Raw genomic sequence first — 22,215 nt, 5'->3', positions numbered from 1 at the left:
GTCAAAGAGGCTTTTATGTGCGTTCTTTGTCTGTTTTATAATGACGAAATCAAGAGTATTTCAGACGAAAACGCCTACCTACACGAATTGCTTTGCATTAAACCAGAGAAAATTCAAGCATAGTCGCTCCATGGTCGTCCCTACATCGCGACCAATCGACATTAAGCCACCGTATGACATATAGGTTCATAATGGGAAAAAATGTTCCAACAATGAAGTAAATCCTCTGATGTTTATCACTTTCTTGTACAGTTTCCTTTAAAGTCTGGTTGCTTAGCAACATACCGTATTCCTATTTGACGCTTGAGGATTAATAATGGTACTACTACTTACGACTGCAGGCAAAGGGTCACGGCATCCTTTTGAAGAGTTTGGGGACGCGCCCGGGCTTGTTTTGAGTCCAAATAAAACAATTTACTCGCACCTGGGGGCCACAGAGCTTCCCGAACTGGGAGCTAATTAAAGACGTAAGCTCGTAAACATCTCTTATTCCCCTTTGCCTGACGATTGTGTTGGTCCTCTTTCGCGAGCTGCCGTCAATGAAGGGGTCCAGCTGGGGAAATGAATGGCTTTTTTCGTTTTGACAAGTGGACTAAATGGCGGAGAGTGGAAGCACTCTTCAGCAACAGGTTCAAGTGTCTCCGAGTAAGACGCAAGTGCTTACAGCAAGCAAGCGGCGTGTCCTGAGGGGCTTTTCGTGCAGTTTCAAATTGAGGTTCAAAGTCATTGAAGCAACATGGAGAATAGTCGGTCGATTCTTGTGGAAAATTAGCCTGGCTTGATCGCACTGCTGTTCCCACTCAGCATAAGAATAGGAGCGTAAAGGTTAGAAGTCTTTGTGAAGTGCCATGGAACAGACTAGCAGTCAGTCTCCATGGCTGGATGAAACACTGGACTTCACACTTATAACACGAGCAATCCTATTTCAAATTTCCTGAATCTAAAAGAGTCTGGCAGGTTTCAAATTGGGGGGCCATGGGCCAAAACTGACTTGCCACATCTTTTTTTTGTGCAGACAGTGAAAGGATATCAGGTATCCACTTCATGTATCATGATGAAACTCAATTGAAGATTATAAATGAATAGAGAATATTGGCTTTTTTATCTTCAATAATTAATTTTTTGAGTCCCCAAAATGTTTATTTTGAGTTTGTTTTTTCATCCGAAGAAAACATTTGAAAAATAAAAATATTTTATCTTGTTTTTATCCTCTTCAAAGTAAATAAAATATATTGACTGCCACTCCTTCAATAAAAATTAAATAATTAAAAGATTTAAAATGAAATATTTCATGTTTTCTTTTTATAAGAAACATTTTTTGGACCAGATGACAATTGTGCACTATGCATCAATTTATCTTGCATTCTTCTCTCATGTTTATAACCAATAATTACCAGGACAACCACGTACTCAATAGTAACAAACTATTTTGGTTTGCATGGCGTGAACGGAATTCAAACAGTACACCTGACAAGAATGACGACGAGCATCCGTGACGTTTTATGTAACGTGTGTTGCTATACAAGCGGCAAACCCAAGCAGCTTACTCTAAACCGGGTCATAGCATTTGCATAGAAATTGTTTCAAGATTGGAGGATCTCAAAAACAATCCCTGCAAGCACACATACACACACACAAATAAACAGAGGCTCCCAGAGTCTGCTCATTGAAGGCCGAGTAACTTCAGGACAACGAGAGGGCAACATGATGAGAAACAGATATAGGGAAACGCTTCATGTTTACCAAAAAGGGTAACGAGGGATGTGGAACTTCTCTGGCCAAAGATGAAAGATTTGCATGACTTGCAGGGCCTTGTCATGTATGGAAATGAACCAAGTGTGAACGTCAAGGACAGAAAAGGTTTCCAAGACTAAATAGCCATAAGGGGAAAAAAAACTGTTAAAAATAACTCTATTGGCCAATTCAGAAGGCAGGCAAGTAGGCAACAATAAGTCTGAAATTCCTCATCATAAAATAAGCGTCGATAGAACTGTTGCTTTAACCAATCAGTTTTTGATTTTCACAAACTAGGATTGGCTAGTGATAGAGTGGACTAATCCGAGCTACCCAACTGTATCTGTAGCGAGATGGACAAGCAAATATATTGTTGTTTTGATTTAATAGCAGGGGAGAAGAAACGGATACGGTTGCAGATTTAAATACACGTTATCATGAAAAGAATGTATTTTTGTGTCTGTTTTTAATATGCATGATCAAGGTCAGAGTTCAAATGGCCGCCGCCAACCTTCAAAATGACGGATGAGCCGGTATTCAGTTCGGGAGTGGACTACAGAGCAGATCAGAAGTGACGATTTACCAAAGAAAGACCCAATAAAGCTCTCACAAGACAATACAGCGCATTTGGTACGTTGTCATTTTTCTGTATTTATGTAGATTTCGAAGCCCCAGTTTTCATTTTAAGAGTCCATTTTGATGAGAGCATGCTTTGTTCGCATGATGTAGCCCTACGTGTATGGAGACAGAAAAATGGTTGCTAAAAAATTGGCTACATTGCGTTACCTATAACTCTTAATTTTTAAAAGGGAATCATTCCATTGTGTATTTCAGGTCCTCAACAAACAGACTTCTGGGAAGCATCAAGAATGTGGCGAAAACGGCCGAATAGGAGCAGCTTGTCAACGCCATAACGAGCTGTTTGTCAGCAAAGTGAGTCATTTTCTAGTTTCTAGTTTCTCTATCTGTATAATAATGAAATGTCAGCGATCAGTATTCAAGGATTCACTCTATTAGCTTGTTCTTTTCATAATAAATACATTCCATGTTTTAATCATGTCAATAACCTGTGTGGATAACTCACACCAACACAAGTACCATCAGTAGAGGTGTAATGAATAAACAGTACACTTATAGAGAACACCCTGAATTGGTGGCCAGATAATCGCAGGCCACAAGGAGACAAACAGCCATTCACCCCCACACTCATACTTAGGGTCAATTTAGACTCTAAATTGACTCTAAATTTTAGAGTGTCCAATCAGCCCACCATGCATGTTTTTGGAATGTGGGAGGAAATCGGACTACCCGGAGAAAACCCACACAGGTCCGTTGAGAACATGCAAACTAACCACTCAGCCGCCTAGGTTTTTATTGATGCTTTTTTATGCGTCGCAGGTGAAGCTGCAGTAAAGGTTTTATGAGATTCGCGTTTTGTATATATATATATATATATATCTCACTGAATTTTTATTTATTTTTTAATAGGGGTGACCCTAATTTGTGTTTTGTTGAATATCGCGGCTATGTCTGGTCCACGTTTCCCACAGTATTTGAGGGATTACTGTATAGTAGCTATATTTATATATTTATTTATTCATATATATTTTATACAATCTCGAATCCAGTCATTTGGCCCTGCTAACAGCTGTCCTTGGTGACAAAATGACAGATGGTCTCCAAACGTCACGTCGGATTGGTGCCTCATCCTTGTCACCGTGACCTTGCGCGTGTTTGTGAAAGGTGTTTTGAAGTCACCGTCGAACAGGAAATCGTTGTCCCGTCGAGAACACGTCTCCTCTGTGTTATTGTGGAAATGCTCAGCTGTAGTGACAGGTGAACAGCAGGTGTCATGAGCTAATAGTAGGTTGCGACTGCCGAAATCTTAAACTAAAGACCACCTTTCAGTCACAGCATTGGTGATTGAACGAGTGTCTCAATTCTTGCTGGTTACTTCACGGAGGCGAATGTCAAGAGAAGCATTTATTATTGGAAAAGGCTGTCATGGATAAAAAGAGAACAACTTGATGACACACCCGTTAAAAACATTCTAATGAAAAAATAGGCTTTTCACGCAATCTGGGCAACAGTCAACTTGGAATGACCGCTTTTGTGGGTGCACTACTTACTGTATGTGAGGCGCCAGGTGCTTATCAAACATGTCGCACCTCTCTCAGAGAATTCCTCCACACAAGCATTTTTTTAAGTGGCAATTGATTGTGGCAAGCAATGGGATTTGTATTCATGGACAAAGCCGCGCGCCACATGTTTCGGTTCGAATTGGGTGTCGCTTTGCGTTTTGTCTTTGGACACCAGGACATCTTAACCGTTGCGGTGTTTTTCCTGGCTGGCTACATTTTATTTGTAGGCTTCTTTTCTGTTGTTTTGCTGTTTGCACATATTTGTAGCACATTTCCTCATATTGTTCATATTCAATAAACCTATTAACTAAATGTGCATTTTATTCTGTATAATTAACTAATGCTACAATTGGATTTTTACTTAACCAAGTAAAATCTATTGTTGTTGTCATTATAAGCTATATTTAGTTTGAATCCACTTTTCATATGTGCACTATTTTGTCAGAATGTGTACATTATACATTGTTTAGAGTGGTGCAGATTCAATATAGATCTACACAAATCAATAAGCTGCATTCCCTGCGTATTCACCAGAGATGCTTTTTCGACGGTCAAATTAACTTGGCTTGCTCTGACCAACCAATCAGGTGACATAAACAAAAAGAATATAGACAGTACTATGGAGCATCAAAATGGCTGTCTAAAGCAATTTTGAAATCTGATCGGTTCCCGAATTTAACCCAATGTTTAATGTAGAAACTCTGATTCCCATTCTTGGGCAGATTCGATTAACATGGAAGCAAAAATTTGGAAATAAATACATACATAAATAAATATCAAGGTGCCAAGAACAAAAGAAGACTTAAGGTGGTTGGGAATACGATTTTCTAATTAGTGGAACAAATATATAAATGTAAGGTGTAAAAATAGGTGAGTGTCTGCTAGATTAGGCCAGCCAAACCACAATCCAATAAAACATTCAATCTTTCGCGAGGGTGCTCAAGCCTATCCCAGGTGACTTTGGGTCAGAGGAGGGGGACATCCTGAATTGGTGGCCAGCCAATCACAGGGCCAGACAACCATGCACACTCGCACTCATCCAATCAAGCTACCTTGCATATTTTTGAAATGTGGTAGGAAACCGGAGTACCCGGAGGACCACCACGCAAGCCCAGGGAGAACATGCAAACTCCACACAGGTGGACCAACTTGGATTTGAACCCAGGACCCCAGAGCTGTGAGACCGACACGCTAACCACCCAATAGAAAAAAATCCTACAATTAGGAGTACACTATAAAGAGTCCGTTTGTTAATTATTGATCAATTTAGTCCATCACACTGACCATTACTTTTTTATTAGTTAGCTTTAAAGCAGAACTTCAGTTTATGAACCCCTCAAGTCCAGCTAGGGTTGTCCATAAAGAGAGAGGTGCGTCATAAAATGTTAAACATCAGTAAAGTATTGTACATTTTACTTCGAGAACGTAAAAAGATGAGTTAAAGCAACCAGATTCTAAATCGGCAGTGTCGCTGGTTGTCTTTCCCAATGTACGAGTTCTCTAAATGACAGGTGATCAATCAAGGAGAAAGCAACTTTCCACTAAAGGTCAGATGGTCGTACTACTGTACACGCTAAATCATAAGACGAGTGGAGTCTATTCAAACATCATCTTCTTGACCTCTTGGCGCACAGTGGCTCTATCGGGATGGACCGGATTAACGCTTGCCTCGTGGGTAAGCTGATTCATAATAAATAGCCGCTACGCTTCGAAAACAGCCATAACCACACATTAGCATTGAAATGAGACGATGATTTTGTCGAGAGCAACTTCGAGGTCATACAGAGACAAGAGATTAATCCAGCTAGGAGGATTTAGGAATATCAGAAGCGTTAGGTTGGAAATTTGTTTACACAAGTAGAAGAGGGTCTTACTTCATCAGGTGATAGAAGTCATCCTTTTTAGAAATGTCAAGTGGGCTACCAAATGGGCTGCCTCTGTCTTTTCACTTGAAGCTTCATTTATTTGTACCGCAGATGTACATTTGACTGAAGGACATCAAGAAGTAGCAATTCCTTAACGAATATCTGCCTAGATGTTTAGGCCCAAATTGCATCAATTCTCAAGATGGTGAATAAATTAAAAGGGATCAGGAATACACATTTAAACGTGCCGGACTAACCGACTCATCTGTCCTTGAATGATTTTCAACAACGCCTTCTCATTGCCGGAGTCTTAGAACTGAAGCCTCAAACTGACATAAAACAACAAGTATTTGACTCAGAATGCAACATACCCTTTTCAATAAACCTAATAAAAACACGTTTGTTAGTGCCAGCACAATATGCAGTGTATTGCAAGGATAAAAGTTAATTTTAGTAGTTTGCTTCTCACCAGGTAAACGCAATGTACCTAAGTTGATTTGCTATATGGTAAATATGTACTGTACTTTTCTGACTGTTTCATCTCCAGCTACATTCATAGGAAGATTACTTTCCAAAAAAAAATAAACTTGGATGTTCGAAAACATTTTTTTCATTTGGACTATTGTAGGAAACTTGTTCTAGTGCAGGTGTGAGCTAACTATGGCCCGCGGGCCACATTTGGCCCGCAAGGCGTTTTAATCCGGCCCGCCGACGTTGTCCAAATAGTATTTTTTCCCCCAAGATGGCGCCGTCACGGGGAAGCCAGAGGCAGTAGGTTTGTCCACTCTTATTTGTTTTTCGTGTTTTACAGACCATCTATCTTTTTTCCAATTACATTTTAATATTTCTTAATACATTCCTTTTTACCTTACTTTGTACTTTATACTTTTTACTTTGATAAGTATGTTAGTACTTTAGTCATTTTTTTTCTGTTTATGTTTCATTCGTACTGTTAACGGATGCAGTTTTTTACATGTATCGAATCTTGTGCTGACCACGGCCCATTTGTCAAATTTTTAAAGTCAATGTGGCCCCCGGGTCCAAAAGTTTGCCCTCCCCTGGTCTAGTGCGTATTCTATTTTGGTAAGTTAGTCAATTGGAAACAATGAAATATAGAACTGCAAGAAGCCTCCAAAAATCCAGACAACCTTTTAAATATAAACATGTCATTTGGGACAAAATGTCCATCCACAAAGAAAATGTTCTCTTTTGTGTCCCTGACAGGGTATGTTGTGAGTCAGACAAAAAAAAAAACATATTCCTCATTCATCTATTGCTATCCTGGCTTCAGAAAAGCAAAAGGTAGAATAGCTTGATAGACATAGTGATAATAATTTAAAAAAAAACTCTCATCAGATGGATTCTGCGTGGACATATTATTGATCGTTGATCATCCGAATCAACATTTCCTTCCTTGCCCAGAGACACACTGAAGCTTTTACTTATTTGTGTGCTTCTACTTAAATGTAAGTGTGGGTTCTGCACACCTAACATTGTGTTGATGTCAAAATTAAACATTCAAGCCAAACTGAGGCTAGAATAGAAGAATGTACAAGTAATAACGTCCTTCACTCTCCACAGGCTTTCGCTTTCATACTTTTCTGAATTCAAAGGACTTTGACAGCACTTTCTCATTGGACTACCAAAAAGGCATGAAAACCCATGTTGCTTAAGTGTCCTTTGACATCGTCAATGGGTTTCAGGGTCATCTCCCACACACTTCTTGGCTGGTAGAAGACACTTTTCCATCTGAGCTATGGTACTAATGCCAGTGAAATACAAGATGCCAAAAATATAGATTTTATAAAGAGTCTTAGATGTGTTTAATTCACAAATAAATGGGAAAGGGACACTTGAAACTAGGATGAGAATAGTAGTACCTAAAATCAAGAACCCAAATCTAATCAAGAGGGTGAACTTGTTAGAAAAATACCTAACCACTTTTTTTAGTACATGTGGTTCTTATTAACCTTTGAAATTAATACAAACATTACTCCAGGGGACAACTAGACTGGTCAGTCGTTTAGTACTATCTTTTGTATTATTTAACACATACAGAACTACATTGATATAGAAATTTAAAATAACTTTAAAAAATAAGATGAGACCTAAATTATGTTTTATATATTTCTATTGCATATCTTCACATATTAAAGCAATGTTATAGTATTGTATTTCTTTTTTAAAACTACAATTAAAACCAAGAGGAAAAATCTAAAGAGGTTAGGTTCAATAGGGTTGTGCATTCACAAATAATTAAACCAAGAACGACAACAATAGTAAGTCCCTAAAATGACCACCAGATAGCATCACCGTACCACTAAAGATAAAACGTAGTTCTACGTTATTACGTTCACCAACGTCATTACGCATACACGCGTAAACTACAGGAAGTAAACCGTTCAAATTGTGGCTAAAGTAAGATGTCTGGTACTCGCCATGAGCCAACAGGGTCGGAGGGCACTCAATTGTCTGCCATTTTGCGTCAGAGCCATTCGCTAAGTAGAGCCAATTGGTCATTTATGTTCATTTAATTTTGGAGGATTTTTATACAGATTGGTTTGTCATAAACATTCGCGACAAAATAATACGTTACCTAAATACTTCGATTTTCGGTGAATTGCTAATATTTTAGGAGTGATAATCCCTCATTCGGCTGCAAACCATCTCATCCTAAATTCATCTGTCGCAAGATGGCCACCGGATGTTGATCGATGAGAACCACCATCGGGACAAACTATATCAATGGTGGTCAGCAAATACTGCCGTGACAAATCCCAAACGTGTTGTGTTTAATTCAAAGTTATTAGCGTCAGGAATTGGCCATGATCGCCCTGAAAAGGAGAAGGGTGTGCGCCTAGTTCGCTATGTCGGCTAACTATCCCACGCCTCTGTACGACCATGCGGCGCGAGGAGACTTCTGCGACGTTTACGAGCCGTCGGAGGATTCGTTTTTGCTCCTTGACTCGCTGGAGAAGGACTTTCACAAACTCCAGCAGATAAGGTGAGTGACATTCACAAACTTCGGCAGATAAGGTGAGTGATGCACACACCAGAGAGGTTGTCATGTTTTACACTTGGCCACCAGTCAGTGAGGCTTTCCCGAACATTCCGTAAATTCAGGTCTGCTTTCTCCCAAGTGAATCTCATTTTTTTGAACCGCTTTATCCTCACTATGGTCGCGAGGGGTGCTGGAGTCTATCCCAGCTGACTTCGGGCCAGAGACAGGGGACACCGTGAATTGGTGGCCAGCCAATTGCAGGACACAAGGGGACAAACACCCATTAACGCTCATACCTAGGGGCAATTTAGAGTGTCCAATCAGCCTACCATGCATGTCTTTGGAATGTGGGAGGAAACCAGAGTACCTGGAGAAAACCCACGAAAGCCTGGAGACAACATTCAAACTCCACACAGGTGGACCTACCTAGATTTGACGCGCTAATTACTCGCTCCGCCGAACCGCCATCCCAAATGAATCGAGCTCTTTAAATGGGCTACCAAAACTTTACAAGAGCTCAAATGAATTCATAAAGTGGGGTTCTCATCTTATTTGTGATGTATTTTTTTTTTTGCTCAAATTCAGCGGCCCGTGCATTTGTCTGGAAGTTGGCAGCGGCTCCGGCGTGGTGTCGGCGTTCCTGGCATCCCTGCTTGGACCTTCGGCCGTCTATTTGTGAGTTCATCACCACTTTGGTCTCCCCTGCTCATCCATTTTCATGTGACATAAAACGTTTTTTTTACCAGTTGTACAGATGTGAACCGTGCGGCAGCGCTGTGCACGGCAAAGACGGCATCACGCAACTCTGTAACCCTCGAGCCCATCATCACAGACCTGGTCAGCTTTCACATTACACATACTTCTCAACTTCAACATTTCAGATGCTTATTTGACCTTTGACCTAGGTGGAAAGTCTATTACCCAGGCTGAGTGGACAGGTGGACGTGCTCCTTTTCAACCCCCCATATGTGGTAACACCGTCCTGTGAGGTGGCTCAGCCTTCGGAGGTCAATGAAACTGAGATCTGACATGTTGGATTGACATGTTTGCATTGTTGATTTTTTTTTTCCAAGGTGGGCAGCACAGGCATAGAAGCTGCTTGGGCCGGAGGGACGAGAGGCCGTGAAGTCACTGACCGATTTTTGCCAATTGTCTCCAAGTTGCTGTCCAGTCGAGGACTCTTCTACTTGGTCACTATAGCAGAGAACGATCCAGGTGGGCTTACCTTTTTTAAAATCCAATCACTCCTCTACCTAAATGATCTCATAGCACAAATAATCTGCCGAACTTGTTGATTTTGGGGAAAATGATTTTGTTTTAATTTATAGTCGTACCTCTACTTACGAACGCCTCTAAGTACCAAATTTTCAGGTTACGAAAACATTTTTATATGCACAAGTGACTCGAGATATAAAAAAGATCCAAGTTACGAAATCCCCCCAAAAGTAAATGCATTTCCCTATCCGTCATTTTATTTTGAAAATATTGTCGCGGATGCATTGATTTTCACTTTAAAATATTGCTCCATCTAATGGACTCTCATTTCATCGCTCTCATTCTGTCTCGTATCATGAAAATGAAAGCATTCAATTTAATTGGCTGTTTAATAACAACCACCATCCATGTTTCTAGATTCTCTTATATAGCTGTCCACCTCGGCTAAATGCTCCCCTTATTAATGTTTGCAATTACCATTAAGCGATTAAAACCGTACAAATGCAATGTGGCACATATTTTCACACTAACATCTAAAATGTACTTCTATGTGGAGGGCTTTCGGCCCTGATAGAACATATAAAGTATACCTCGTTACGAAGTTTTCAAGTTACAAAAAATAGTTCTGGAACCAATTTATTTTGTTAGTCGAGGTACGACTGTACTTAGTGATTTCAGTCATTCTCAAATGCCTCATTTCACTGAATTAATCCAATTTCATCATACCTTCACATCCTAGATGAGATTATCCAAATACTGAGCGAATACGGACTGCAGGGGAAACCGTGTCTGTCAACCAGAGCTGGGAACGAGAGGCTGACTGTTCTGTGCTTCCATTGGCGCAAACATACATGAATATGCTAGGTAAATAAATTATGAAAATGTTAGTTTTTTTAAAATGAAGTTATAACATCGTCAGTCAATATTTTATTTTTTTAATCTGAATTACATTGTGCAAACATGAAATATTGGTTTGAATACCTTTTAAGAAATGTGTTACAGTAAAGTAACATGAATCATGTTAGATGTATGTCCACTATTTGCTATTAAATAGTAACACTGGTCAAAAATGTTCCCCGTATGTCATTTTCCACCTAGGCAGCAAGCTCAAATTTTGCTTTTTCATGAACATCATCTGTGTGAGCGTCAATTCTGTCGTGTTCGCCAGTGTGTAAAGTGACCAGACGTTTCGCCGAAAGACGTTTCGCCGGAAGCCGTTTCGCCGGAAGCCGTTTCGCCGGAAGCCGTTTCGCCGGAAGCCGTTTCGCCGGAAGCCGTTTCGCCGGAAGCCGTTTCGCCGGAAGCCGTTTCGCCGGAAGCCGTTTCGCCGGAAGCCGTTTCGCCGGAAGCCGTTTCGCCGGAAGCCGTTTCGCCGGAAGCCGTTTCGCCGGAAGCCGTTTCGCCGGAAGCCGTTTCGCCGGAAGCCGTTTCGCCGGAAGCCGTTTCGCCGGAAGCCGTTTCGCCGGAAGCCGTTTCGCCGGAAGCCGTTTCGCCGGAAGCCGTTTCGCCGGAAGCCGTTTCGCCGGAAGCCGTTTCGCCGGAAGCCGTTTCGCCGGAAGCCGTTTCGCCGGAAGCCGTTTCGCCGGAAGCCGTTTCGCCGGAAGCCGTTTCGCCGGAAGCCGTTTCGCCGGAAGCCGTTTCGCCGGAAGCCGTTTCGCCGAAAGCCGTTTCGCCGAAAGCCGTTTCGCCGGAAGCCGTTTCGCCGGAAGCCGTTTCGCCGGAAGCCGTTTCGCCGGAAGCCGTTTCGCCGGAAGCCGTTTCGCCGAAAGCCGTTTCGCCGGAAGCCGTTTCGCCGGAAGCCGTTTCGCCGGAAGCCGTTTCGCCGAAAGCCGTTTCGCCGAAAGCCGTTTCGCCGAAAGCCGTTTCGCCGAAAGCCGTTTCGCCGAAAGCCGTTTCGCCGAAAGCCGTTTCGCCGAAAGCCGTTTCGCCGAAAGCCGTTTCGCCGAAAGCCGTTTCGCCGAAAGCCGTTTCGCCGAAAGCCGTTTCGCCGAAAGCCGTTTCGCCGAAAGCCGTTTCGCCGAAAGCCGTTTCGCCGAAAGCCGTTTCGCCGAAAGCCGTTTCGCCGAAAGCCGTTTCGCCGAAAGCCGTTTCGCCGAAAGCCGTTTCGCCGAAAGCCGTTTCGCCGAAAGCCGTTTCGCCGAAAGCCGTTTCGCCGAAAGCCGTTTCGCCGAAAGCCGTTTCGCCGAAAGCCGTTTCGCCGAAAGCCGTTTCGCCGAAAGCCGTTTCGCCGAAAGCCGTTTCGCCGAAAGCCGTTTCGCCGAAAGCCGTTTCGCCGAAAGCCGTTTCGCCGAAAGCCGTTTCGCCGAAAGCCGTTTCGCCGAAAGCCGTTTCGCCGAAAGCCGTTTCGCCGAAAGCCGTTTCGCCGAAAGCCGTTTCGCCGAAAGCCGTTTCGCCGAAAGCCGTTTCGCCGAAAGCCGTTTCGCCGAAAGCCGTTTCGCCGAAAGCCGTTTCGCCGAAAGCCGTTTCGCCGAAAGCCGTTTCGCCGAAAGCCGTTTCGCCGAAAGCCGTTTCGCCGAAAGCCGTTTCGCCGAAAGCCGTTTCGCCGAAAGCCGTTTCGCCGAAAGCCGTTTCGCCGAAAGCCGTTTCGCCGAAAGCCGTTTCGCCGAAAGCCGTTTCGCCGAAAGCCGTTTCGCCGAAAGCCGTTTCGCCGAAAGCCGTTTCGCCGAAAGCCGTTTCGCCGAAAGCCGTTTCGCCGAAAGCCGTTTCGCCGAAAGCCGTTTCGCCGAAAGCCGTTTCGCCGAAAGCCGTTTCGCCGAAAGCCGTTTCGCCGAAAGCCGTTTCGCCGAAAGCCGTTTCGCCGAAAGCCGTTTCGCCGAAAGCCGTTTCGCCGAAAGCCGTTTCGCCGAAAGCCGTTTCGCCGAAAGCCGTTTCGCCGAAAGCCGTTTCGCCGAAAGCCGTTTCGCCGAAAGCCGTTTCGCCGAAAGCCGTTTCGCCGAAAGCCGTTTCGCCGAAAGCCGTTTCGCCGAAAGCCGTTTCGCCGAAAGCCGTTTCGCCGAAAGCCGTTTCGCCGAAAGCCGTTTCGCCGAAAGCCGTTTCGCCGAAAGCCGTTTCGCCGAAAGCCGTTTCGCCGAAAGCCGTTTCGCCGAAAGCCGTTTCGCCGAAAGCCGTTTCGCCGAAAGCCGTTTCGCCGAAAGCCGTTTCGCCGAAAGCCGTTTCGCCGAAAGCCGTTTCGCCGAAAGCCGTTTCGCCGAAAGCCGTTTCGCCGAAAGCCGTTTCGCCGAAAGCCGTTTCGCCGAAAGCCGTTTCGCCGAAAGCCGTTTCGCCGAAAGCCGTTTCGCCGAAAGCCGTTTCGCCGAAAGCCGTTTCGCCGAAAGCCGTTTCGCCGAAAGCCGTTTCGCCGAAAGCCGTTTCGCCGAAAGCCGTTTCGCCGAAAGCCGTTTCGCCGAAAGCCGTTTCGCCGAAAGCCGTTTCGCCGAAAGCCGTTTCGCCGAAAGCCGTTTCGCCGAAAGCCGTTTCGCCGAAAGCCGTTTCGCCGAAAGCCGTTTCGCCGAAAGCCGTTTCGCCGAAAGCCGTTTCGCCGAAAGCCGTTTCGCCGAAAGCCGTTTCGCCGAAAGCCGTTTCGCCGAAAGCCGTTTCGCCGAAAGCCGTTTCGCCGAAAGCCGTTTCGCCGAAAGCCGTTTCGCCGAAAGCCGTTTCGCCGAAAGCCGTTTCGCCGAAAGCCGTTTCGCCGAAAGCCGTTTCGCCGAAAGCCGTTTCGCCGAAAGCCGTTTCGCCGAAAGCCGTTTCGCCGAAAGCCGTTTCGCCGAAAGCCGTTTCGCCGAAAGCCGTTTCGCCGAAAGCCGTTTCGCCGAAAGCCGTTTCGCCGAAAGCCGTTTCGCCGAAAGCCGTTTCGCCGAAAGCCGTTTCGCCGAAAGCCGTTTCGCCGAAAGCCGTTTCGCCGAAAGCCGTTTCGCCGAAAGCCGTTTCGCCGAAAGCCGTTTCGCCGAAAGCCGTTTCGCCGAAAGCCGTTTCGCCGAAAGCCGTTTCGCCGAAAGCCGTTTCGCCGAAAGCCGTTTCGCCGAAAGCCGTTTCGCCGAAAGCCGTTTCGCCGAAAGCCGTTTCGCCGAAAGCCGTTTCGCCGAAAGCCGTTTCGCCGAAAGCCGTTTCGCCGAAAGCCGTTTCGCCGAAAGCCGTTTCGCCGAAAGCCGTTTCGCCGAAAGCCGTTTCGCCGAAAGCCGTTTCGCCGAAAGCCGTTTCGCCGAAAGCCGTTTCGCCGAAAGCCGTTTCGCCGAAAGCCGTTTCGCCGAAAGCCGTTTCGCCGAAAGCCGTTTCGCCGAAAGCCGTTTCGCCGAAAGCCGTTCCGCCGAAAGCCGTTTCGCTTTTGAAGGACAGACAAATTATAGTCAAGTAAAATGCATTACAGCCCACCCAGACGGATGAAAACAGAAGTAAATCACCGAGAAGTATTTCTTTATTGGGAACAATTCCCTCACACCATTCATGCAAACATGGAATGTAGTTAAGTAACAAAATGATTGATGGTGCTAATGCGGTAAATTGGACTTCCAGATAACATGTCCGTCATCACTAAGATGGACAGCTCCGCTGGCTACCAGCTCCATAGCGGTAGGGAATGCCCTGTGCTCTGCTTCTTTAATTCTTTCTGACAGACTTTCCTCTGTGTCGCTGCTTAACACCGGAACCGCCTCCTGCACAATGATGGCCCCAGCGTCCACCTCCTCCTGAAAAGTAAAACAGCAATTTTAACTTATCTTTCATGTCATGCAACAAGTTTGGATGACAATATGACTGACTTACTGCAACAAAATGAACCGTGCAGCCGCTGACCCGCACCCCAGCATGAAGAGCTTGCTTTTGGGCCTTCACACCCTTAAAGGAGGGCAGTAAGGAGGGATGTATGTTCAACAGCTTATCTGAAAAGACACCACGTTCATAAGAAAATAGACAAAACGGAAGATTTGTTCATAGTGATGATAGGTGTGTCAACCCACTGTTCCATTTCTTGACAAAAGTTCCTGTGAGGATTCGCATGAATCCTGCCAAACACACCAGCTCCACCTCAAATTCTTCCAGCACACGGTCGATGGTGCTGTCAAATTCTGCTCTGCTGCCGTACAGTTTGTGGTCAACCACCTGTTTAAGTCAGATACATTGTCACAAAATATTCTATCTTTCTTTGTCATTTATGCCTAAAATTATGTATATGTATGTTTGTATATACATATGTATGTGTTTGTATATACGTACGTACATACATACACGTGCGTACGTACGTACATACATACATACATACACGTACGTACGTACGTACGTACGTACATACATACATACATACATACACGTATGTACGTACGTACATACATACATACGCGTACGTACGTACATACATACATACATACATACACGTATGTACGTACGTACATACATACATACGCGTACGTACGTACATACATACATACACGTACGTACGTACATACATACACGTACGTACGTACATACATACACGTACGTACGTACATACATACATACACGTACGTACGTACATACATACATACACGTACGTACATACATACATACACGTACGTACGTACATACATACATACACGTACGTACGTACATACATACATACACGTACGTACGTACATACATACATACACGTACGTACGTACATACATACACGTACGTACATACATACACGTACGTACATACATACACGTACGTACATACATACACGTACGTACATACATACACGTACATACATACATAAATACATACACGTACATACATACATAAATACATACACGTACGTACATACATGTACAAGATAGCAAATAAGATTAAATGTTAACTTGAAAAATGCAGTGTTTTCTAAATTTCTTAGCACTGAAAATCCTATAAAACAAATAAAATAGAGTACCCGTGTCTGAATACCAGCCAGCGCTGCTCTCTTGAGACCCTGAACTCCAGGCTTGTTGGAGATGACTACAACAATTTCTGCGCAGCTCGATGGACGTTTGGCCTGTTCGATCAGAGCTTGAAGGTTTGTACCTGAAGGAGTAAGCCAATGCAGGGTTTTGAATCCACTTGATTTCTTGAAACTTCATTATTAAGTAAGAAGCAAACCTGTGCCTGAGATGAGAACCCCAACTTTGGCCCTCTTGTGAGGAATGCTGCTGTCATACAGGCAACTGCCATTCTTGGAGGCAGGACCGGCATTTAGCAAGCTGTGTTTGAGGTTACGGACGACCACAGACTCAGCTCCTGCGGACCCACATTCACATTGTCACCGCATGTCCATTTGAATGTTCGGACGTTCGATGATGGGTCTTACCAGATGGCTTGTGAGCGAGCGCACCCACAATCCAGGCCTCCTCGTGAGCTTGCAGCTGCCGCAAAACTCTCTGGGCATCCACGGGGGCGACCACCAGGACCGCACCCAAACCACAGTTGAAGGTGCGGGTCAGCTCGAGCTCGCTCAGCCCACCCTCTTTCTGCAGCCAAGAGAATACCGGTGGGATGCTCCAACGGGAAGCATCTACCGGAAATAGAAGAATAAGCAAATAAAATACACGGTGTCGGTATAAATTAAAACCATGGTAATGAATTATTAACATACATGCAGGGCTTACCTAAATCGACAGCCAGCTCCTGGGGCAAGACCCTGGGGATATTTTCCAAAAGTCCTCCTCCAGTGATGTGGGCGTATGCTTTGACAGCACCGCTGCGCAGGATTGGAAGGAGAAGACGACTGTAGATCTTTGTTGGTGTGAGCAAAACCTCTCCTGCAGAGAAAATAATAAAAACATAATATCACTTCAGTTCCAATGTACGTTGCATGCAAAAAATAAATTTACACCCCTGCTGAACATGTGTCAAATATTCAATGTTTTCGCCATTTTAGTAAAAGAAAATGTAAATACATTTGACAAAAATACAAGAAAATATTTCCTATTACGAAGATTTTGACATATCTTAATTTTCACAAATGATCTATCGCGTATCATAAAAGCTGTCAAACCACTAATCAATTAATTGTGGCAGTTTAACAGGCAGACATAGTGACCCTCAGATTGAAAGCATAATTTGGACGTGGGAGGTGATAAGAATGAGGCCCTGCCCTAATGCAACAATGACATTTGGAACAATTTTATCACTTATTTGGGTCTTTTGCACCTTATGGAGAAGCACTACCAATTTCGTCATTCGCAGTTTCTGGGTATGAAGACAATTGGGCTTTTGTTTTTGTTGATGACAAAGCCTATGCCCGATTATTATTATTACTTACCGACAGTCTTGTCAGGGTTACCAAAAGGTGATGGGGAGCTGTAGCTGAGATGCGTTTGCTCCAAGACCTTGCGTACCAGGCTAAAGCCGTTGCTATGGATACCAGAGGATGCCACGCCAATTAACAGGTCTCCTTCGGCGATGTCCGCCAGCCGAGGCAACATTGCTCCCCGCTCCACTGCTCCCACACAGAAGCCAGCTAGGTCGTACTCTCCCGGGAGGTACACACCGGGCATTTCCGCCGTCTCACCACCTGAACACCCAACAACACAGGTGAATTGTTTAACGTGGCAGTCTAGGACTACAGAATTGACAAAAGCTACGACTATACTTGCCGAGTAGAGCACAACCAGCCATCTCGCAAGCTTTGGCGATACTTGCGACCACTGTGGCGGTGACATTCACGTCCAAAACTCCGCAGGAGAAGTAGTCGAGGAAGAAGAGTGGCTCGGCGCCCTGAGCCAACACGTCATTGACACACATGGCCACCAAGTCCTGACCTAGTCCACCATGCTGTCCGCAAGCCTGGGCAATCTAGATAAAGCACAGTAAAAAAAGGAAAATATACTATAAGTCTACCCTCGATTATCGCGACTCCACTTGGCAATTTTTCTTTTTTTTTAGTTCATAAAATCCAAGCTGAAACTCGTAAGCCATTCAGCATTGGAGAAAAAAAAAACAACAATAAAGGTAGATTTTTCGATTATCGTGGCCATGTATTGTCTACAATAACCGTGATATTCGAGGGATTACTGTAAACAATACATAAATATAAGCTTGATAATGGTAAATAGGAAAGAAATACACTGATGACGTCAATCAAAAAATATTGCCTAGCTTAGGCTTTGTAAAATGGTGACTACATTACATCTTGTTGAGTAACTTAACTCAACTGAAGGGGCATAGGAATATTATGAAGAACAAAATCCCACCTTAAGTTTAGTTCCCACTCCATCAGTTCCGGATACCAGGATAGGGTCGACGAATCCGGCAGCTTTAAGATCAAACAGCCCGGCAAAACCTCCCAGCTCCGCATTACATCCTGGTGAGAAGAACTTGTAAATATATTTCCTGCAGTTGAGACCGGTTTTCAAAATGTCAATTTACCCGCTCGGGAAGTTGCCCGCGCTAGTGGCTTGATCATGTCCACAAGTTTGTTGCCTGCAGCAATGTCCACACCGCTGTCCTTATAGGTCAGCCCTCTGTCGAAGACACGATTAAATAACTCCTAAGTTTCTGTAGGCACACCTTAGAAAGGGCTAACAAAGTGATAAAAATTCCAAGTGAAGAAACAAACAAATAAGTGATCATCCAAAGTTTGTTTATTTATGAAATAAAAAAGCCAATACAGAAGACGGAATGTTTGTGAGCTGCAGTCAAACACACCTGCGTTGCTTCAAATGGGCAATGGCCTTGTGGCCAATGTCCCGGCGGTAAACAGCAGCGGGGAACCCCACAGCCGCCACGCCTTGATTGGCCGCCTGCAGCGCAGCCTCTAAAGATGGCCGGACCGCCGTTACTGTCAGGACACGTCCGCCGCTGGAGACCACTTGTTTGTCCTTTAATGCGGTGCCTGCGTGGAATACCTGAATCCCCATACCCTCAACCTGGGAGAGACCTAGGGATTAAGAGGAGGAGAATTAAACAATGTGCTTTTATTGGTGCTCTCTTTCAATATTACTCTAATTTCTTTTTTATAAAAATAAAGAAATCTACATATTTTTGGCCATTTATATTATTTTTCACTTTTCATACCCTAACCACTTACCAGTTAGGGTAACTCCTTTGCTGTAGGCACCAGGATAGCCAGCACTCGCCATCACCACCGTGACTGCAGATTTGTCCTGGTACCACTCAGGGGTGCTTAAGGCCAGCTTGCCTTGCATGGTGTTCAAAATGACCTCATACAAGTCACTCTTTAGCAAGGGGAGCAAAACCTGACACTCTGGGTCTCCGAAACGGCAGTTGAACTCCAGAACTTTGATTCCCTGCTGGGTTAGCATCAGCCCAGCATACAAAACTCCTTTGAGGGTCAAATGACATCAAAGGTGATTGGAGCCTTTTAGTCACAAATCAGGTTGAGAAATCCACACTCACCCACGTAAGGTACTCCTTCCTGCTTCATTCCGTCCACGGTTTTCTGGAGCACAGATTCCCGGATCTGCACCATGAGCTCTTCACTCACCTGCCACACAAAGGAAAAAATATTCCTAATTGATGGGACATAAATAACAAAGTACAGAACCGGGACAATAGCTTGAAAACTAGCATGAGACAGCACCACTCCCAAAAGGTCTTAATTATTTTCAAGCCATTGGTTTAGCCTTTTTTTCTACCTCACAGTATGTACATGTTAATCTTACGGCATAAACCAAAGACCACATATACCTGAGGGGTCGGACAGTAGGCTCCCATGCCGCCCGTGTTTGGGCCGTGGTCGCCATCAAGCAGACGTTTATGATCCTGCGCTGGAGGCATCGGCGACACTGAGGAGCCATCACTGAAGCACAGGCACTGCAACAAGTGGTACAGTCTCTGGTACATAAAAGGCTTGAAGACAGACATTTGTTTGCCTACTTCAAAGTGCATTGACTCACAGATACTTCCTCTCCTTCTAGGAGCTCCTCCACCACCACGGTGTCCCCCGCAGACCCAAACGCTCGGTCCTGTAATTCATCAGTGAGAGATGTGAAGACTAAAATAATCAACATTTTAAGACCACACACCGGATGCAATTTACCTTCATGATATCTATCACAGCCCGGCAGGCCTCCTCCTTGTCCTGTGCTACAATAACTCCTTTCCCTGCTGCCAAGCCACTGGCCTTCACAACAAGTGCTGGAAAGTCAGCCCTGTGGATGACAAAACAAGAGAAACATAGTTTATGTCAAGTTGTAAATCCAGTCAGAGAGGTTTGGGTAGGGGAAAAGGGCTGAAACTAACGTGCGGATGTAGTTGCAAGCCTCCTCGGGGTTGGTGAAGGAACCGTAACGTGCTGTGGGGATTCCATGACGCTCCATGAAGGCCTTGGAGAAGCTCTTGCTGGCCTCCAACTGGGCGGCTTTCGCAGAGGGGCCGAAACACTGCACTCCAGCCGCCATCAAATCGTCCACGATCCCTGAATCACACGGCAATGAGATGCTTCCTACTTTTTTGGATTGTGGCTGCACTTACCTGCCGCAAGTGGAACCTCAGGACCAACCACCACTAGCCCCACGTGATGGTCCTTGCAAAATTGAGCCAATATGGCGTGGTTATTCACAGATACCTCTGTAGAGAGAATAAACATTGAATTACTACATGACAGAAATGATTTTTTTCTCCTCAATTCTATTTTTACCAAGCACCCAGTACATACATTAATGGCATAACGCTTTTATTACATACCCGAATTGCTGATTTTGCCAGAGTTCACCGTCCCAGCATTCCCAGGTGCCACCAGGACTTGCTGGACGTGCGGCGACTGGGCCAACTTCCACGCCAGAGCGTGTTCTCGCCCTCCTCCACCGACAACCAGCACCCGTTCAGCCATAGCATCTGTGATATGGGAAAATGACCTTTCACAACTCCATGTCGTCTAATTAGACACCAAGACTCAACAAAAGGTCGACAGGCGAGGAAGCGCTGACCTTTTCAGAAAACTGCAGTCCTATATTATCTTGTATTGTCACACTTAGATAAGCCCAATCGGGCAGAACAAAAAGGCAAACCAATAAGACAAGCTTTCTGTCAGGTGACTGAGCACACAAGGAATTATTCGACAATCTGGATTTTTTTCCCTCCACGTCCCCGTAGTCGTAATTTGTCACATCCCTTTGTTAATAACTTTTCAGGCACAGAGCTCACAGTCGCAATGATTATAAGCCGCGTGACATTTGTTTGCAGCCATGTGATCTCATCAGTGAAATGCACTGATCAGCCGGATGCAATTTGACTACCCTGTCCTAAACTAAAAAAAAATGCAGATTTTGTGATCACCGGTGTGTGCCAATCACATATTTACATGGAAAAAGTCTGTGTTCATCACGGAAAATATACAATATACAACAGCGACTATAAAAAGTAGCAAAGTGAAATTTGCTAAACTTTACCTTCATCTTAACAGACTTATTCTGGAATAATACTTTTATTCCACAGATCCCAAAATAGACCTTTTCACTTTCAAAATAGGCTTGTTACTGTATTCATCCTAAAAAAAAAAAAAAATCTTAAACAATGGGCGTTCATAACGATTTTAGTTGCATCCTCGATTGATTTTGGTCTTGGGGAAAACAACCTGGGAACGAACAATCACTAACTCAAAACATCAGACTCAGAAAAGCAAGACAGGGCATGCAAACATTCTTAATACAGGGATACTTGAATGTTTTTTTAAATAGTAATTCGACAGCCATGTAAACTTCTTTAATTTCAGCCCAAGTCTACTTCTATTGGAAAAAAAGTACAGACTGTTTAACAATTTTGCAGATCCCAATTCTTCATGATGCTAAAAAAAGTGGCTGAAATGAAATCCAACTATATTTAATGTATTTGATCAGCTTCACGAGATACATGCAAAAGAGGATGTTTAAGCGGGGGAACGGTTACATTCCTGAATCAGAGCAACACCAACCTGAGATTTGCAGGAAAGCAGGAATTAGACGGGGCCCGGTTCAGGATGCAGACACGTCCACTCTGCTTTCAACCAGCCTGCAGAATGACCACACACACATTGAAACATACACACACATGGACCACGTGCATCCTAAATATGACAAGGATGTACTCGGTCTTGCCAAATAACCAATGCAATTTGATGTTGTTGTTGTTATCACTAAAGGCGACAAAAACAACAATGTAGTTGCAGTCAAACTTAGTTTTTAGGCAGCGTTCCGTATCTTACCTTATATATCTTACTTTATCACTGACGTTTGAGAAGTTTTACCAACTTCCTCGGGTGTAACGAAGCAATGCATCATGGGATTAGTAGTTCTATACTTGGATTTTTGCTGCCAACAGATAATTTAAGATGAATGGTTAATTTCACAATCATCAC

At 44.2% G+C, this 22,215-nt stretch overlaps 2 protein-coding genes and 1 long non-coding RNA gene across 4 annotated transcripts; 2 read left to right on the top strand and 1 right to left on the bottom strand.

The window, feature by feature from the left end:
* The first annotated feature begins 314 nt into the window (after positions 1 to 314).
* Positions 315 to 3,103, top strand: LOC144204615 (uncharacterized). The gene is made up of 3 exons (XR_013327925.1): positions 315 to 467; positions 2,219 to 2,364; positions 2,569 to 3,103. It is a non-coding gene; the product is annotated as an uncharacterized LOC144204615 (long non-coding RNA).
* A 5,063-nt stretch (positions 3,104 to 8,166) lies between these two features.
* hemk2 (HemK methyltransferase 2, ETF1 glutamine and histone H4 lysine) lies at positions 8,167 to 11,151 on the top strand. Of its 2 annotated transcripts, XM_077721304.1 has the most exons (7): positions 8,167 to 8,744; positions 9,327 to 9,416; positions 9,488 to 9,578; positions 9,647 to 9,730; positions 9,815 to 9,956; positions 10,696 to 10,820; positions 11,125 to 11,151. In XM_077721304.1, exons 1-6 carry the CDS (start codon positions 8,608 to 8,610, stop codon positions 10,809 to 10,811), a joined length of 660 nt encoding a protein of 219 aa, XP_077577430.1. In that variant the 5' UTR covers positions 8,167 to 8,607; the 3' UTR covers positions 10,812 to 10,820; positions 11,125 to 11,151. The 2 variants fall into 2 exon arrangements, with proteins under 2 accessions (XP_077577430.1, XP_077577420.1); XM_077721294.1 differs by lacking the exon at positions 11,125 to 11,151 and having other exon boundaries at positions 10,696 to 10,838.
* Positions 11,152 to 14,328: 3,177 nt separating this feature from the next.
* gart (phosphoribosylglycinamide formyltransferase) lies at positions 14,329 to 22,131 on the bottom strand. The gene is made up of 22 exons (XM_077730380.1): positions 22,063 to 22,131; positions 21,793 to 21,869; positions 20,568 to 20,717; positions 20,355 to 20,450; positions 20,124 to 20,298; positions 19,921 to 20,032; positions 19,778 to 19,846; positions 19,569 to 19,694; positions 19,278 to 19,365; positions 18,949 to 19,203; positions 18,567 to 18,798; positions 18,288 to 18,382; positions 18,113 to 18,222; positions 17,516 to 17,714; positions 17,182 to 17,433; positions 16,526 to 16,678; positions 16,228 to 16,431; positions 16,020 to 16,157; positions 15,814 to 15,944; positions 14,888 to 15,029; positions 14,694 to 14,809; positions 14,329 to 14,617 (listed from the first exon to the last, which is right to left on the bottom strand). The coding sequence occupies exons 3-22, from the start codon at positions 20,710 to 20,712 to the stop codon at positions 14,420 to 14,422; spliced, it is 3,036 nt and encodes a 1,011-aa protein (XP_077586506.1). The 5' UTR covers positions 20,713 to 20,717; positions 21,793 to 21,869; positions 22,063 to 22,131; the 3' UTR covers positions 14,329 to 14,419.
* Between the last annotated feature and the right edge of the window lie 84 nt (positions 22,132 to 22,215).

This window comes from Stigmatopora nigra, chromosome 1 (assembly GCF_051989575.1).
Source record: "Stigmatopora nigra isolate UIUO_SnigA chromosome 1, RoL_Snig_1.1, whole genome shotgun sequence".
Lineage (NCBI taxonomy): Eukaryota > Metazoa > Chordata > Actinopteri > Syngnathiformes > Syngnathidae > Stigmatopora > Stigmatopora nigra.
This window is presented reverse-complemented; position numbering and strand designations above follow the sequence as displayed.

Excerpts from the sequence above, each read along its gene's own strand:
- hemk2 (XM_077721304.1), top strand. The coding sequence starts at position 8,608 with ATGTCGGCTAACTATCCCACGCCTCTGTACGACCATGCGGCGCGAGGA. Across the intron at positions 9,731-9,814 it reads TGGTAACACCGTCCTGTGAG|GTGGGCAGCACAGGCATAGA; the intron begins GTGGCTCAGCCT and ends TTTTTTTCCAAG. Across the intron at positions 9,957-10,695 it reads TATAGCAGAGAACGATCCAG|ATGAGATTATCCAAATACTG; the intron begins GTGGGCTTACCT and ends TTCACATCCTAG.
- gart (XM_077730380.1), bottom strand. The coding sequence starts at position 20,712 with ATGGCTGAACGGGTGCTGGTTGTCGGTGGAGGAGGGCGAGAACACGCT. Across the intron at positions 19,366-19,568 it reads CCTACTGTCCGACCCCTCAG|GTGAGTGAAGAGCTCATGGT; the intron begins GTATATGTGGTC and ends TTTGTGTGGCAG. Across the intron at positions 14,810-14,887 it reads TTTTGTCAAGAAATGGAACA|ATAAGCTGTTGAACATACAT; the intron begins GTGGGTTGACAC and ends GTGTCTTTTCAG.